Genomic DNA, 16,290 nt, shown 5'->3' with positions numbered 1-16,290 from the left:
TCAACCATCAAACATTATTTTTAAAAAACTCATGAGGAGGATGGTCTATTCTATCTACCCCTATATTTACTCATTCCAAATGTTCTTTTTCGTTCCTGAAGTGCCATCATCTTTGCTATTTCTGTTTAGGAAACTTCCTTCTGCCATTCTTTAAGGATAGGTCTGATATTTACAAATTCTCTTAATCTTCTTTTATCTGAAAATGTCTTTATTTCCACTTCATCCTTAAAGGATGTACTCATGGATATAGAATTTGTAGCCCCACCTATTGTCCTAGCTACTCCAGGGGCTGAGGCAGGAGGATCGCTTGAGCCCAGGAGTTCACGACTGCCATGAGCTATGACCACACCACTACACTGCAGCCTGGGCAACAGAATAAGACCCTTTCTCTAAATAATTATTTTAATTGTGTTTGGCAGCAGGTGGAAAAGTGGACTACCGATCAGCCCTGCTCCACACCATCTCCTTCAGTTTCCTCGATGCTCAGTTTTGACTTTTTTTACATTCCCATGTACGAAGGACTATTGTCCAATCAGTGTATATGAATCTACTGCGTTCCTTCAACAGTTACATGGGATACCATAGAGATATCAAGTGTGACGGCGAACAGGTATTTTGAGAGTTCTTAAATACCCACATCAATCTTTCCTGTGAAAACTGGAATGGGGTCGGGTGAATCTACTTCTTGCAGTTTTTCAAAAGTCATGACCATAACGAAGTGTGAGCATTTCCTTGCTTCATTAAACAGTCTGGAAAAACGCTTCTGCGTTTGGATTTGTTTACGTTTAATAAAGATTGAAGGAAACCACGAAAGGGCTTTTAAGCTCACCGGCAAACAAACAGGTCACAAACGAGCAAATGAAAACCTGAGACAACTTTGTGCAGCCACCAGGGCAAACAATGGATTAAGAACAGCGCTTAGAAAGGGAAGGACAACGGGGAAATTCGCCGATAAAGAGATATATGTGACCAGCAAATATACCAAAAAGGGAAAAAGGCACGCGTGTGGGTTTGGTGGCACTCTGTGGCTCAGAGTTTAAAGAGAAATGCGAATAAAAGAAAGGTACAGTGGCTTGGCTGGCCGGTTTTCGGGAAAGACCGTGGGAGAAGAGGGGTGATATGAAAAGGCAGAGGCTTCTGCATGTGCTTTCTGTACCGAATCAGCGTAGCGGTCCAGATTGTCCTCCTCCACTCTCGCCCTACCCGAGGAAATGGTATCAAAGCGATCCCTGGCCGCTCCGCCCTTCAATCCGCTCTGGCCTAGGGAGGTGCCCGGAAAGAGGAGGGGTTGTGTGGGCGGGACGATGGGCGGTGGGCGGAGCCGAGCATGCGGGGAGTGTCTAGTAGGCGGGGCCTCGGCTTTGACGGCCTCACGGCGGCTTCCGTTTTGGGGCGTGGACACGCTGGGGACGCAGCTATGCTTGGGGCGTGGCCCACAGTGAGTGGGTATGGAGGGGGCGGAGCTGTGCGGGCTCGAGGAGGAGGGGTCGAGGCTGCGGCCACTAGAGCCCGGCTTGGTCTGGGAAACCTGGGGGCGGGGCGGACAGGGCGCCCTGCGGCCGGCTGGGCGCGCTAGTGCTCTGGTCCCGCGGCCCTGAGGCTCGCGCTCGTGCGGGTCAGTCGGTCGTCTGGGCCTGCGCGGGGCCCGGGCCCATGGCGGCGTCAGCGGCTCTGTCGGCGGCGGCGGCGGCGGCGGCCCTGTCTGGCCTGGCGGTGCGTCTGTCGCGCTCGGCGGCGGCCCGCGGCTCGTACAGCGCCTTCTGCAAGGGGCTCACGCGCACGTTGCTCACCTTCTTCGACCTGGCCTGGCGGCTGCGCATGAACTTCCCCTACTTTTACATCGTGGCCTCGGTGATGCTCAACGTCCGCCTGCAGGTGCGGATTGAGTGAGCGGCGGCAGAGGCCCGGCTGGAGGGGCGCCCTTGTCCCCGCCCGCCCCCGGCCGGGTCCCAGGCATGAAGGACAGCTGGGCCGCGGCGGGGGGCGGGGGCGGGGCAGCACGGGCTCCTGGACTCTAGACCTCCGCCGCCCCAGCACGACCGCCCAGCCCTGGCCCTGGCCCCGGGGCCCAGCCCCGGCTTCAGCCCGGGGGGTACCGGATCGCGCAGAAACGCACTGAACAGGCCCCTGCCATCGGGCTCCAGAAACTACCTGGGCTCGGCCGACCTGTTGCCTCACATTGGCCAAAGAGGGGGAAACCGGAAGGAGGGAATTCTGCTGCGGCGACTTGACTTTCCAGGCCCCGAGCAAAAAGGTAGGAGGCGACAGGTTGGAATGAGGGAGGGGCGGTGGCTCTGCCCTCCAGATGTCTGGGCACCTTGGCGGTCAGGGGGAAATATGAAAGGTACCGAGGCAAACCAGCCCGAAGAGCTGTGGAGCCCAGCTGGGGAAAGGAAAGGCAGCCGCAGGCTCTCCCCTCCTCCCCAGTCACGATTCCAGGATAGGGTGAGGGGCGGCCCCCTCCCACCCAGGCCCCAGTGCCCGCCTCCCTTTCCGCACAGGCCTGGAGGGTATCCCCTGAACCCTGGGGAATGGAGGGGAATGGGCGGGGGGTGGCCCAGGGAAGGGCCTAAAAAAGCAACGATGCCTCCACCCTTCTCCTCCCCCAATTCGGTGGGCATAGGGAGGTCAGTTCTCTTCTAGGCCAAGTCCCACGTCTGTTCTCTTAGCCATCAGCCCTGGGCCTCTCTGCAGCTCCTGCACAGCCCTTGGTCAAACTGCCTCCTGTCCTGTCTTTGAGGCCAGAGGACTGGTCTGTGCCTGCTCCTGCTGTCCCTCGTGCTCCCCTGCCCCTCCCTGAGTGCACCCCCCAAGCTCTGCATTTGGAAACAGGGAAGAGTGGGAGAGACCCATTCCTACCGTCCCCTCCCCCACAGTCTTGCTCTTCCGCCATGTCAGCCCATGCTCCCTAAGACCCTTAGCAAGGCCCTCCCAGGGCCAGAGTCCCATCCTCCCGCCCCAGACGGCCTCTAGAAGCCCACTGTGTACTGAAGTGATCTGGGAAAAGGAGACCTGTCTGAGCACACAGCAGGTCTCAGCCTGGGCTGGGCAGAGCAGATGGAGGAGGGACTTGCAGAGGACGCCATTCCTGGGGGAAGCAAGGACCTCTCTGGTGGCCAGGCAACTCAGGTCCCCATCTGTCTCTTTTTTTCTCTTTCAGGCATTGGCGTTTGTAGACCGTGACTCGCCCCTTCTCCGGCCTTGCCTGGGGGCACCTCTGGCCCTGGACCTGCCTGGGCAGAGGCCGAGTGAAGGGCCTGAACGGGAGGAGAGGAAGGGCCTAGTTCCTAGGAGAGGCACAGCACGGACAAAGGCTCATGGGGTGGGGGTGCCCAGTGATCCAGTCCTGGCTCGGGAAGGGAGGCCCGAGTTCCCTGGGAACTGAAATCTGCTAGCAGCACTGTGAAGGAGTGCATTTCCCCCTCCTAATGACAGAGGAAACTGAGGCTTCGGGGAGGTTGGGGATTTGCCCTTGACACGCAGATAGGAGGAGGAGGAATTGAGCGTGCCCCTGGGCCTGCAGGCCCCCACACCCCTCCCCAGTCTTCTACAAGACCTGGCATGGTGGGAGGAGAGAGGGGGAAGCAGAGAGGAAGCATAGGGCTCCTAGGGCACCAAGGGAGACAGGCACCCAGGGGAGGGAATCTGGGGGTCTAGCTTTCCTTGGAGCAGTACGGAAGGTAACAGGGAAGATCAGGAGGACAGACAGCTGAGATGGGAGACCAGAGAGATGGGCTCCAGGACCCCTGGGGAGCCAAGCTCTCCCCCACAGAACCTAGCTTCCCCACCCTACCTGGAGCTTCACCAAGGGCTCCTCAGCAGTGAAGTGGCCCAAGCCTCCCAGTTTGGTGGCCGAGTGGAGGTGGTGGTGGTGTCGTGGCTCCTGGAGACACGACATAACCAGGAGGTGAGAAGGGATAAACCAGGGGTGGGCCTGGGCTGGGACTCATGGCATGACCCCAATTCTCTCTCCTGAAGCTCGACCCACCATCCCCAGGATCACACAGGAGAATCTCATCCTCACAGCTTGGATTGGTCCTGGGGGCCCCCTGGTGTGCTGCTAACTGGTGTACCACAATGGTCAGGAGCAGCCCAGAGGGGAGCCAGAAGAGACCCTTGCCCTCACCTTCTATCCCCATTTCTGCATCTTTTGCACTGGTATCCCGGGGTCCACATTCCCAGTTCCTGGGACTGAAAACCGCAGCAGTCCAGCCAGCTCCAGGGACAGAGTGGCCCAGCCACCTACCATGTACCCTCCTCAGCTGCCCACTGGACCCAGGTCCTGAATGAAGCTGTCCACCTGCCTCACCCCAGAAGAGGCTGGACGGTGACTGCCTCGTGCCCCCTGCAGTCTCCCACAGCTAGGGCCTGATGGCGTGCCTCCTTGTGCTAAGTCTCCTGAGAACCCCTGACCCTGCTGGCCCCTCTCATCCACCCCTACCCTGTCCACCCTGGACCCCCTCTGGGGACCTGTCAGCCTGCTGGTTCCCCCCACAGATCTCTAGGGGGCAGCCTCCGTGGGACAAGAGTGGCACAGTGCTGGAGGAGAGGAATGAGGGGCCTTCTGGTGTCTGATGCACAGATGTGGCCCTTTCAAACCCTGGTGTCACCCTCTGGGTTACTGGATCCCCAGCGCCAGCCTCTTCCTGGGCCAGTGAGGAAGGGTGGAGGAAAGCTCTTCTCTGAGTGCATGCGTGGGAGTTGGGGGGTGCCTGAGCCTTCCCCGTGCAAGGGGCTCCGCTTGGGACCCTGGAAACTGCTTCCCTACTGGGAGAAATGCGTGTTGGAGTCACAGGGGTCCCTACCCTCAGAGATCCCCCTCCCACTGCAGGGAGCCCCACCCCATAAGAGGGGCACGGAAGTCCACATCTGCCCACCCCGGTGGCCTCTGCTGTGGCTGTATTGGCCTAGAGGGGCTGGTTGGGGAGGGGCAGGGCTGAGCCCTCAGCATCTGCTCCTGTCCCTGCTTTTTCACTTCTGCTGCCTGAAGTGGTAGCCCCGCCTGCTGCTCCTCCACTCCCTCCCTTTCTCTTCTCTCCCCAACGGGGTCCATGCTGTGTGACAGGGTCTCCATGCACTTTATTTATTTGCAGTCTGTTTTCCAGGCAGCAGAGCTTCTACAAATGCAGACACCGACCGGAATGACTTATGCTTTTCTGTGTGTGATTTACTGTATACTGGTCAGCACAGGCTGGCCAGAGAGATGTTCTTGTTTCTGGTGTTGTCACGTCTTGTTTTCTCTAAGTTTAAAAAAAAAAGTCCTTGATTTAATACACTAAAATCCCAACTGGAGGCCTTCTGTGTCTGGTGGGGGATGCAGTGGCCCCGGGTGGAGAAAAGCCCCATGGTGAGGTCACCGTCTCCCATGGCCAGGAACTGGCAGGGAGAAGCCTCCAAGAGGGAGGGCTTGGGGAGGCTGTGGCAGGGACTGTGTTTCCTGTTCAGAGGCTGTGCTGAGACCCAACTTGACCCAAACCACTGCCCCATGAGAAGCAGGCAACAGCCTAGCCTGGCCTAGAGAGGTGGCTGCTTGTCCAGTTTACAACGTCTGTTCAAACGACCCAAAACATAAGTCCTCTTCCGCTTTAGAGTCTGGTTATCAAAAGTGCTGGAGTCAGTAGAATCCTGAGGGTGAACTATGGTGAACTGAACTGAAGCAGACTCCACACAGGTCATTTTGTGTAGTGCTGAGACCCCCCCCCCCCGCCCGAGGCCACCTTCCACTGCCTCCCTACCATCCAGGTTACTGCAGAATCTTGGAGAAGATAAATGACCTGGTCCCGGAAGCCTGCTTCCCTTCCCTGACCTTGGAGGCAAACTGTCCCATCAGAGCCCTCCTCCCTAGTGACTCCCACAGGAGAGAGAGCTCCCTAGTGGCTGCTGTAGGGGTTGGCAAGTAGGCAGAAGGTGAGGGAGGGAGGGCTGAGGGGAGTATTAGAGGAAGGCTTACAGGGCCCCAGGAGGGAGGCATCAGAGGACACCGGGAGGTGGCAAAGACTCAGGAGTGCAGCCTGGGTTTAGGGGCCCTGGGGGCACTCCTGTTGCTAAGGGCTACCCAGGGGCCAGAGCACCCTGACAAGGAGGACCCCCTCCAAAAGCACTGGCGCCAACACCCTATGGCATCTGCCACCACGGGAGAAATGGGCCCCAGTCCCTGAGCTTCCCACCCCTTTGTCTAGATGGTCTTCTTCAGTCCCTGATGGTCCCACTCCCCCTCCAGGGATCAAGTGACTTGGCAAACCAAGATGGGGGATGATCCTCCCAGAGCCTGGCTCCAAGGCCTCCTGAAGAGGGAGGACCACCCCTCCCATCCCTGCTACAGAGGAAGGGAAGGTGGGAAGGCCAGTTCTGCTCCGATGGGAGCCCAGGAGACCTAAGCCCTAAGCCCTGAGCCCAGCTCTTCCTACTGTGTGGTGCCAGACAAACTGTGCACAACCTCGAGTTTTTAGTAAGGCTCCTTTGGGATGCTTGTAAGCGGCGAATACGATGATGGCTGTTCAATGTTTGTCATCAGATCTCGCCTGGAGCAGCCTTGTTACTGTGGGGAAAAGGAACCAAGTGAAGGTAACGGACCTCTGATGAGAGCCTGCCATGTGCCAGGCGCATTCTAGGTACTTTGCATTCTAATCTCATGATAATCCCACAACCACCTAACCATTATCCCCATTTTACAGAGAAACCAAGGACAAGAACCAAGTCTAAAATAGAACCCCAAGCAGAAGATCTTTTCCTGAGCTCCCAATCCCCCCTGGAGAGGCAGGGAATTGGGCTGGAATAATGGTGGAATGGAATGCCAGAGAATTGGGCTGGAGTAAAGGTGGAAGATGATCTTGTTCTTTCTGGGTGGGGTGCAGGAGGCAGATAAGAAATCCAGGTGCAGCTGGGCACGGTGGTTCATGCCTGTAATCCCAGCACTTTGGGAGGCTGAGGCAGGCGGATCACAAGGTCAGGAGTTCAAGACCAGCCTGATCGACATGGTGAAACCCTGTGTCTACTAAAAATACAAAAATTAGTCGAGTGTGGTGGCACACACCTGTAGTCCCAGCTACTCGGGAGGCTGAGGCAGGAGAATTGCTTAAACCCAGGAGGCAGAGTTTGCAGTGAACTGAGATCATGCCACTACACTCCAGCCTGGGCAACAGAGCAAGGCTCCATCTCAAAAAAAAAAAAAAAAATGAAAAAGAAAAGAAAAGAATCCAAGACTTGGAGGGGGGACAGACCTGGCGGCCTTCTCCAAATGGAGCTCCCCAATGGGAGCAGCTAGGGCCACCCTGAGATGGGTTCACCTGTTTTTTCTCCATCCTACCTCCAGAGATTGATTGTGAGCTAAGAGATTGAGTCAGAAGGAGGCAAGAGAGCAGCTAAGCGGACAGTTCCAGGGTCACCAGAGCAAATACATTGAGAAATGGGAAATATAAAGAGCATGCAAAATCCCATCCTACTCCTATTCACCCTATCCCCAAGGGAAACTGCTGCGTTTTGGACAAATTTCTGCTTTGTGTTGGTAGAGGGAAGAAGAAAGAACATACTACTTTGAAACTTTGTCCTCCCACTTCATATTTATCTTTCCATGTTTATTTTTCTATATTCAAAGCCACCTAGTAGTCTCTTGTATGAAGGTATCGTGCATTTCTCAATGCCTCTTTGCTATTTCCCATTGTTGTTTATTTGGGAAAGTTTGCTTTTTTGGTTGTTGATGGCGTTTGGTTTTCTTTCTGTTGCTTTGTTTTTATAAACATTGCAGTAACAGATAAGTTGGACCTCATCAAAATTAAAAACTTTTGTGCATAAGAGGTCACTCTCAAGACAGTGAAAACACACCCTGCAGAGTGGGAGCAAATATTTTAAAATGTATATCTGCTAAGAGATTTGTATCCAGGAATATAAAAATAACTCTAGCTACTTAACAAAAAAGGTGACCCAATCAAAATATGGGCAAAGATTTTCACTATACATTTCTCCAAAGAAGGGATACAGATGGCCATCAAGCACACAAAGAAGCTCATGTCATTAGGAAAATGCAAATCAAAACCACGATGAGTTACCACTTCACCCTGACCCACTTCACGCATTAGGATGGTTATTTATTTATTTGAGACAGAGTCTTGCAGTGCCCAGTCTGGAGAGCAGTGATGCAATCTCAGCTCACTGCAACCTCTGCCTCCCGGGTTCAAGTGATTCTTACGCCTCAGCTTCCGAAGTAGCTGGGATTACAGGCGTGCAGTACCACACCTGGCTAATTTTTGTATTTTTTGTAGAGACAGGTTTTGCCATGTTGGCCAGGCTGGTCTTGAACTCCTGGCCTCAAGTCATCAACCCTCCTCAGCCTCCTAAGGTGCTGGGATTACAGGCGTGAGTCACCACACACAGCTCAATTTAAAAATAAATAAATAAATAACAAGTGATAGGATGTAGAGAAGTTGGAACCCTTGTTCATTACTAGTGGGCACATAAACTGGTACAGCAGCCACTGTGGAAAACAGGTGGTTCCTCAAATAGTTAAACCTAGAATTATCCTATAGCCTGGCACTTCTACTCCTAGGTACCTACTCAAAGGACTGAAAGCCGGCACTCAAATAAATATTTGTACATGAATTTTCATAGCAGCACTATTTACAATAGCTAGAAGGTGGAAACAACCCAAATGTCTATCAACTGATGAATAGATAAACAAAACTTGGTATATTTATATACTGGAATATTATTCAGCCAAAAAAAACTCACAAGGAAGTATTTTATACCTATTACAAGAGAAAATATTACGCTAAGTGAAAGAAATCAGACACAAAAGATTACCTATTTTATGATTCTGTTTATATGAAATGTCCCAAATATGTAAATTCATAGAGGCAGAAAGCAGATTAGTGGTTGCCATGGCCTAGGGGAGGGAAGGATGGAGAGTGGCTGCTTAATGAGTACAGGGTCTCCTTTTAGGGAGATGAAAATGTTTTGGAACTAACAGTGGTGATGGTTACACAACATTGTAAATGTACTAAATGCCACTGAATTATACATTTCAAAATGTTGATTTTATGTTATGTGGATTTCAACTCAATAATGACAACAAAATTTGTTGACACATTTTGTTATCTCACCACTGGGCCTCTTCCATAGATGAACTTCTTTCCTGGCCTTTCATTCAATCCCCTGCAGCCCTTGTCCTGATCCTGTATTATAAAAAGCTTACAAAAGTAGCCCCATCCCATTAGTTCCCAAGCAATCCTCACCCTCTATTCCTTCCCCATTAGGGTGGCTCAGAAAATGGGAATCTCCAGTGAACGATGGGATCATTGAGTACTGATCCGGCCAAATTCTTCAACTGCCTGACCAGTGGAGAACAGCACAGACTTCTTGATTCTTCCTCCTAGCCTCCTGTTTTGGAGAAAAAACAGAGCATTCCTCTCCCACCCCGGCAGGCTCACCCACACTGCCTTTAGTCTGGGCTCCTGGCTTTAACCCTGGGACCTTCTTCTTGGGTATGGATGTCTTGGCCTTATAGTTACATTTGGATGCCACAAACACATTAATGCCCAACCCCTCTGGCTGCAACCCTACATCATCTCACATTCCCAATTCCTCCCAGAAAGAAGATCATGGGACAAGCAGGACCCCAGGCAGCAGAGAGCAGCCGAGGCTCAGTCATTTGCCATAATGCTTCAAATATGATGTTGATGGAGAGCAGACATTGAGTCTGTATTAGTCCATTCTCACACTGCTATGAAGAAATACCCAAGACTGGGTGATTTATAATGAAAAAAGGTTCAATTGACCCACAGTTCTGCATGGTTGGGGAGGCCTCAGGAAACTATCAGTGTGGAAGGGGAAAAAAACACATCCTTCTTCACAAGGTGGCAGGAGAGAGAAGTGCTGAGTAAAGGGGGAAAAGCCCCTTATACAACCATCAGATCTCATGAGAACTCACTCACTATCACGAGAGCAGCATGGGGGTAACCAAGCCCATGACTGAATTACCTCCCAAGGGTCCCTTCCACCACATGTGGGGATTATGGGAACTACAATTCAAGATGAGATTTGGGTGGGGACACAGTCAAGCCATAACATTCCACCCTTGGTCCCTCCCAAATCTCATGTCCTCACATTTCAAAACACAATCATGCCTTTCCAACAGTCCCCCAAAGTGTTAGCTCATTCCAGCATTAACCCAAAAGTCCACGTCCAAAGTATCATCTGAGACAAAGCCATTCCCTTCTACATAAGAGCCTGTAAAATTGAAAGCAAGTTAATTACGTCCTAGATACAATGTGGGTATAGGCATTGGGTAAATACACCCATTCTAAATCAGAGAAATCGGCCAAAACAAAAGGGCTACAGGCCCCATGCAAGTCTGAAATCCAGTAGGGCAGTTATTAATCCTTAAAGTTACAAAATTATCTCCTTTGACTACATGTCTCATATCCAGGTTATACTGATGCAAGAGGTGGGCTCCTATGGCCTTGGGCAGCTCTGCCTCTGTTGCTTTACAGGGTAAAGCCCCGCTCCCAGCTGCTTTCACAGGCTGGCATTGAGTGTCTGTGGCTTTTCCAGGCACATGGTGCAAGCTGTCAGTGGATCTGCCATTCTGGGGTCTGAAGTCTGGGGTATGGTGGCCCTCTTCTCACAGGTCCACTAAACAGTCAGCAAGCCAAAGAACCAAGAAAGCTGGTGTTGTAACTCAGCCCAAAGTTGAAGGCCTGAGAACCAGAGTAAGCCCTGGGGTCTGAAGACCCCAAAACCATGAGCTCTTATGTCCAAGGGCAGGAGAAGACAGCTTATACCAGCTCCTGAAAAGAGAGTGGATTGGCCTTTATCCCATCCTTTTGCTCTATTTGGGCCTCCAAGGGATTGCATAATGCCCACCTACAAAAGAAATCAAGGGATTAGAACATTTACAACAAGAGATTCTTCTAAAAGTTCACTGAGTCAACAGAGAAATTACCTCTTACTTTTTATATTTATAAAAATATGGGAAACCTTTCAAATTAATTGGTAGTCTGCAGTCTAACATTCTGCTCCGTTGCTATTAACATTTCTTAAACCAGTACACTAGCATGAGTGATGAATCTCATCATCAGAATCTCTCCTTCCCACTCTTGTTCCCTGGGTCGGTGCATCTCACCTCTATCATTAGTTATTTGATGACAATCAGTTGCCTGGAGTATTTATTTTAGGCCAAATCATCACCCTGGGGTATTTTCTAAGGTGGAGGTGACTAATTCATTTTTTACAACGGATATCCTGTTGAACTAGCAGTTTTATTTTCCAACTATATTACTCTATCGCTTTATCATAAGTCAAGTAACCTTATGTGTGTGAGTCTATTCCTGGATCCTCTACATTCTATTCCACAGGAGTATAACAATGTAAATGTCATTTTTCCGGATAGTACATTTCCCTGTCAAATTTACAGAATAATCTTATTGTCTTGTTTAAATGGTGTTGGCTTTCTCAAATTTATCTTTTATTTATTAGAGTTTACTTTGGAGCTGGCCTGGTTGTTACATCACACCCAGGAAGTGGCACCAAGAGATGTGCTGGAGCCAACAACTGTGCCCTTCATACTTCCATGAGAACTTTGACCTCCTCTTGCTCCAGAAACTGAGCCCTGTCAGGGGAAGTATTCATTAGCAGAGAGAAAATGCCCTGTAGAGCAGTAAACAGTTATCTTAGGTAGAGTGACCACAACTGTATAATGCAGGAAGCAGACCAAAACATCTGGACAGTTCAAAGAGAAATGAATAACCGTTCAACGATTGGAATTGGGTTCATCGCAACAGTGGTCACTACCCACTTATATATAATATAGTCATTTTAATATATTAATCAAAGGTGAGGACAGTTTGAAGACCTTTTCAGAAATGCACAGTCTCAGGAAGTTCACATACCAAGATTCATTCAGGGAAACTACTTAAAGATGTATTATTGGCCAAATGGGGAGAAAAAGGAACCTTGAGAGTGTAGGGACTAACAGGAAAGTGGAAAAGCATCAGAATGACAGCTTGTGGTAAGTCTGGATGGCAACCACTACGCAAAAAGAGGAGTGAGGGTTAATAGAATAAATATTATGCCTGAAGGTCTACATGCTAATTATTAACATTCAGAATTATTCAATCCGATGGCAACACAAGTTTTGAGCACACACACTGTTAACCTAGTGCCACCCTTCAAGAGAATTGGATGGATTTACAACAGAAATAACTGGAGGAAAATATTTACATAGCACAATATTCTTTAGGGATTTACCACAGAAATCCTAGGAATCGAGTCTTCACTACTGTGATTTTCAAATTATTAACTGCATTCATAGGCCACTTAATGTCTGCCAACTGGCCCTGACCACTCCATTCACTCCCTCTGGGCACTCATTTCAGACATCTTCATTTAACACATCTTGCCCAGCTTCCTGACTAGAGTTGTATCTCCTTTGCCCCTTTAACTCAATATGGTTCTGGAGTTTAAGACATTAAGTGGCCTATGAATATTGTTCTGGTCTGTTCCGGTGTGGTAGAAGAGAAGCTGCATTCATAAACATTTAAAACATCAGTGCCAATAACTAAAGATCCAGTTTCTACTCTTCTTCCATGTCTATACAGTTTGTGGATTTTGATGCCCTCCACCCCACTCTCCACTACCCAAACCTAGACCCTGCTTTACTTATGCGCTTTGGTTTTTTTTTTTTTTTTTCTGTTTTGTTTTGTTTTGTTGAGAGAGAGTCTCTCTATGGCCCAGGCTGGAATGCAGTGGCACAATCTCGGCTTACTGCAACCTCCACCTCCTGGCTTCAAGTGATTCTCCTGCCTAAAGCATCTTGAAGAATTAGAATTCACAATAAAATTTACTGGCCAGACAGAGTGGCCATGCCTGTAATCCCAACACTTTGGGAAGCCAAGGCAGGAGTATCGCTTGAGCTTAGGAGTTGGAAACTAGCCTGGGAAGCATAGCAACATCCCACTCTACAAAAAAATCTTTTAAAAACTTAGCCAGGTGTGGTGGCACACACCTGTAATTCCAGCTACTCAGGAGGCTAAGGTGGGAGAATTGCTTGAGCCCAGGAGATCAAGGCTGCAGTGAGCTATGACGGTGCCACTGCACTCAAGCCTGGGCAATGAATGAGACTCATACCCAAATAAATAAATTAATAAATAATAAAATTTACCTCTAAAATGTTTATTTAATTAAATTATAATTATATTACAATTACTATCAAAACATGAAGAAAATCAGAATTAGCTCAAAAAATTGTCAAGTATAAAATGCTGAAATTGAATTTTAGCAAGGGGCATTTAAGATATGCCACCCTGATGAGTTTACATACAATTCTTCCTGAGCAGGTTCAAGGAAGTAGAAAGGCAATAAGGATACTCAGAAGAGATCTATATATATTAGCACTGAAAATCTGAAGCATAGTAGCCATACATATAAAATTGTGAAGGGAAAAAATCAACCAGTTCATTGGTGAAACTCTTTAAAATGCTGTAAGTGAATAAATAAATAAATAAATAAATAATATGATGTTGGCAAAACTGAAAGTGGTCACAAAGATTGGAGAAAAAGCATAATCTACAAACATCATGATGAAAATGCTGAAAATTTTACTAGAAATATACAGAAGTATAATTCAATAAGCAGAAATATATATTTCACCTTCTGTCATGAGAAGTGAACCATTCCTGTTAAAGCTGTTTTTAAAAACATTCCTATTCTTTTGCCTCAGTCTTGAGCTCTAGCTAGCAGCCTGACATGTGTGCTTCTGTATCTTCGGTAATCTCCAGTCACCAACAACGTTGTGTGGACTCTTCTGGGACCCACTGTGACACACAGCACAGTCAGAAGCGACTATAATGGTGAAACTTAAGATGGGTGGTTAAAATTAAGACACAATCAAGAAAATGGCTCAAACTCCAATGGAGATAGAAGAAGATAGTAAAGATGAGGACATGTGAGATGATAAAGATAGCAATGAAGAAGAGCTTATTATACCTCGGCGGGGAAAGGCAATAAGACACAACTGCATCATAAGCAACAAGGTTGCAGTTGCCACACCTGTCAAGAAAGCAGCTCTCATCCCAGGCAAAATGGCAGCAGATATGTCAGCCAAGAAGATAGTTGCGCTGGGCAAAGCAGCAGTAATATGTGGCAAGAAAGAAGCCACACTGGGAAAAGCAGCTGAGGCAAGCACTGGCTATAAGGGAAACACCACTCAAGCTAAGCAGGCAAAGAATAGCAAGAATGCCAAGAAGGCAGACAATGATGAGGAAGATGATGAAGACAGGAAGATGATGTGGATGAGGATCAATATGCACCAGGAGCGATGAAAGCAGTAGCAGCTGTCCATAAATCAGAGGATGAAGATGATGAGGAAAACAAAGATGACAAAGACAGCAAGGAGGACAAAGGTAATGAAGAAGAAAATAGCTCTGAACAAGATGCAATGAATTTTCTATAATTTTGATACGAATGAAAATTCATGCAAAATCTCTCCCTGTGAAGGCCAAAAGCATGGTTGAGGACAAGGAGAATGAAAGGGACAGGGACGATGATGAAGATGATGAAAACAATGAGGAAGATAGTGAAGATGAGGAAGATGAGGAGGAAGACAATGACAATGATGAGGAAGAGCCTGCAAAGAAACACCTGGAAAATGGAAGAAGGAAATGTCCAAACAGCAACCAGCTTCCAAAGCCAAGAAATAGAAAGTGGATGTCAGTATTCATGGATCCTAGGAGCTTACGTGTGTGAATTTTCAATCTTCTGACCTGGAAAAAGCTTTGGAACTCACTGGTTCAAAAGTGTTTGGCAATAAAATTTAACTAGGGAAACCAAATAGAAAAAATAAGATTGAAACTCCATAAGACTGTTATTCAAAATTCTGCCTTGCAGTCATTCAGGATGAATTTAAAGAAGTGTTTGAAAATTCTGTGGCTATCAAGTTACTCAGCAAGGATGGAAAAAGCAAAGAGATGTCCTACATTGAATTTAAGACAGAAGCAGATGCGGAGAAAACCTTGGAAGGAAAGCAGGGAACAGAAGTCAAAAGGAAGTATATTCCCCTCTACTAAACCAGAGAAATAGATCAAAATCAGGACTATAGAGGTGGAAAGAGTACCTCTTGGATTAGTACATGGGAAACTGATTTTAAAAACACCTCTTCTAAAATGTAACAGAAGAAACTTTGCAGGAAGTATTTGTGAAGGCAACTTCTATGCAAAGTGCCCCAGAACCACAGTGGCAGATCTATAGGGTATGCATTGATAGGATTTGCTTTATCTGAAAATGCTAAAGAAGCTTTAAATTCCTATAATAAAAGAGAAATCAAGGGCAGAACAAGCACACTGGATTATTGCAAGGACCCAGAACAACTAATGTAAAAACCAGCCATCTGAAACTGTTTCTCAGGGTCTATCTGAGGATACTACGGAAGAAACATTCATTGATGATCTGTTCATGTCAGGATAGTCACCAGCCAGGATGGGTTTGGTTTGTAGACTGCAGCAGTGAGCAAGATGCTAAATCCACTAAGGAGACCATGGAAGATGGCAACATTAATGAAAACAAAGTTACCTTAGACTAGGCCAAGCCCAAAAGCAAAGGCAGCTTTGAAGGTGTTGAAGAAGACAGAAGAGTATTTGGAGGTAAAGGGGGTGGAAGAAGAGGCCAAGGTGGATTTGTTGGCAGAGACCACATAGAATTTGGAGGGCAGAGAGCCTTCTTTTTTTTAGAGACAGACTCTCCCTCTGTCACCCAGGCTGGAGAGCAATGGCACAATGTTGGCTCACTGCAACCCCTGCCTCCTGGATTCAAGTGATTCTCCTGCCTCAGCCTCCCAAGTAGCTGGGATTACAGGCATGCACCACCATATCCAGCTAATATTTTTGTATTTTTAGTAGAGACGAGGTTTCACCGTGTTGGTCAGGCTGGTCTCCAACTCCTGACCTCAGGTAATCCACTCACCTCAGCCTTCCAAAGTGCTGGGATGACAGGCATGAGCCACTGCACCCAGCCGGGAAGAGAGACTTCTGAGGAGGAAAAGAAGGAGGATATCCCAGCCACAACGAAAGAAGATCAAGTTAGAATAGTTTCTTCTGTCCCTCAGTCTTTTCCTCTTCCACTTGAAAGTAAGGACTCTAGAGTTTTATTACCTGAACAATGTCAGAGTCTTCAGAGGACATTGCAAGACAACGTACAGACTTGCAGCGTACTTGGAAATCCATTTATATAAAAGTTCAAGGGAGATCTCCCATTGGTTTTGACTGGATATTCATATAAATTTTTTAAAGAGATAAGATCAAGACA

The 16,290-nt window shown here is 48.3% G+C and overlaps 1 protein-coding gene across 1 annotated transcript; it reads left to right on the top strand.

Moving 5' to 3' along the window:
• Nucleotides 1-1,392: 1,392 nt before the first annotated feature.
• On the top strand, nucleotides 1,393-5,287 carry LOC116538007 (small integral membrane protein 10-like protein 2A). Its single transcript, XM_032260278.1, has 2 exons — nucleotides 1,393-2,254; nucleotides 3,161-5,287. Exon 1 carries the CDS (start codon nucleotides 1,654-1,656, stop codon nucleotides 1,888-1,890), a length of 237 nt encoding a protein of 78 aa, XP_032116169.1. The 5' UTR covers nucleotides 1,393-1,653; the 3' UTR covers nucleotides 1,891-2,254; nucleotides 3,161-5,287.
• The last annotated feature ends 11,003 nt before the right edge of the window (nucleotides 5,288-16,290 follow it).

The sequence above is a fragment of the Sapajus apella genome, unplaced genomic scaffold, assembly GCF_009761245.1.
Source record: "Sapajus apella isolate SASKATOON/1434 unplaced genomic scaffold, GSC_monkey_1.0 scaffold115, whole genome shotgun sequence".
Taxonomy (NCBI): domain Eukaryota; kingdom Metazoa; phylum Chordata; class Mammalia; order Primates; family Cebidae; genus Sapajus; species Sapajus apella.
This window is presented reverse-complemented; position numbering and strand designations above follow the sequence as displayed.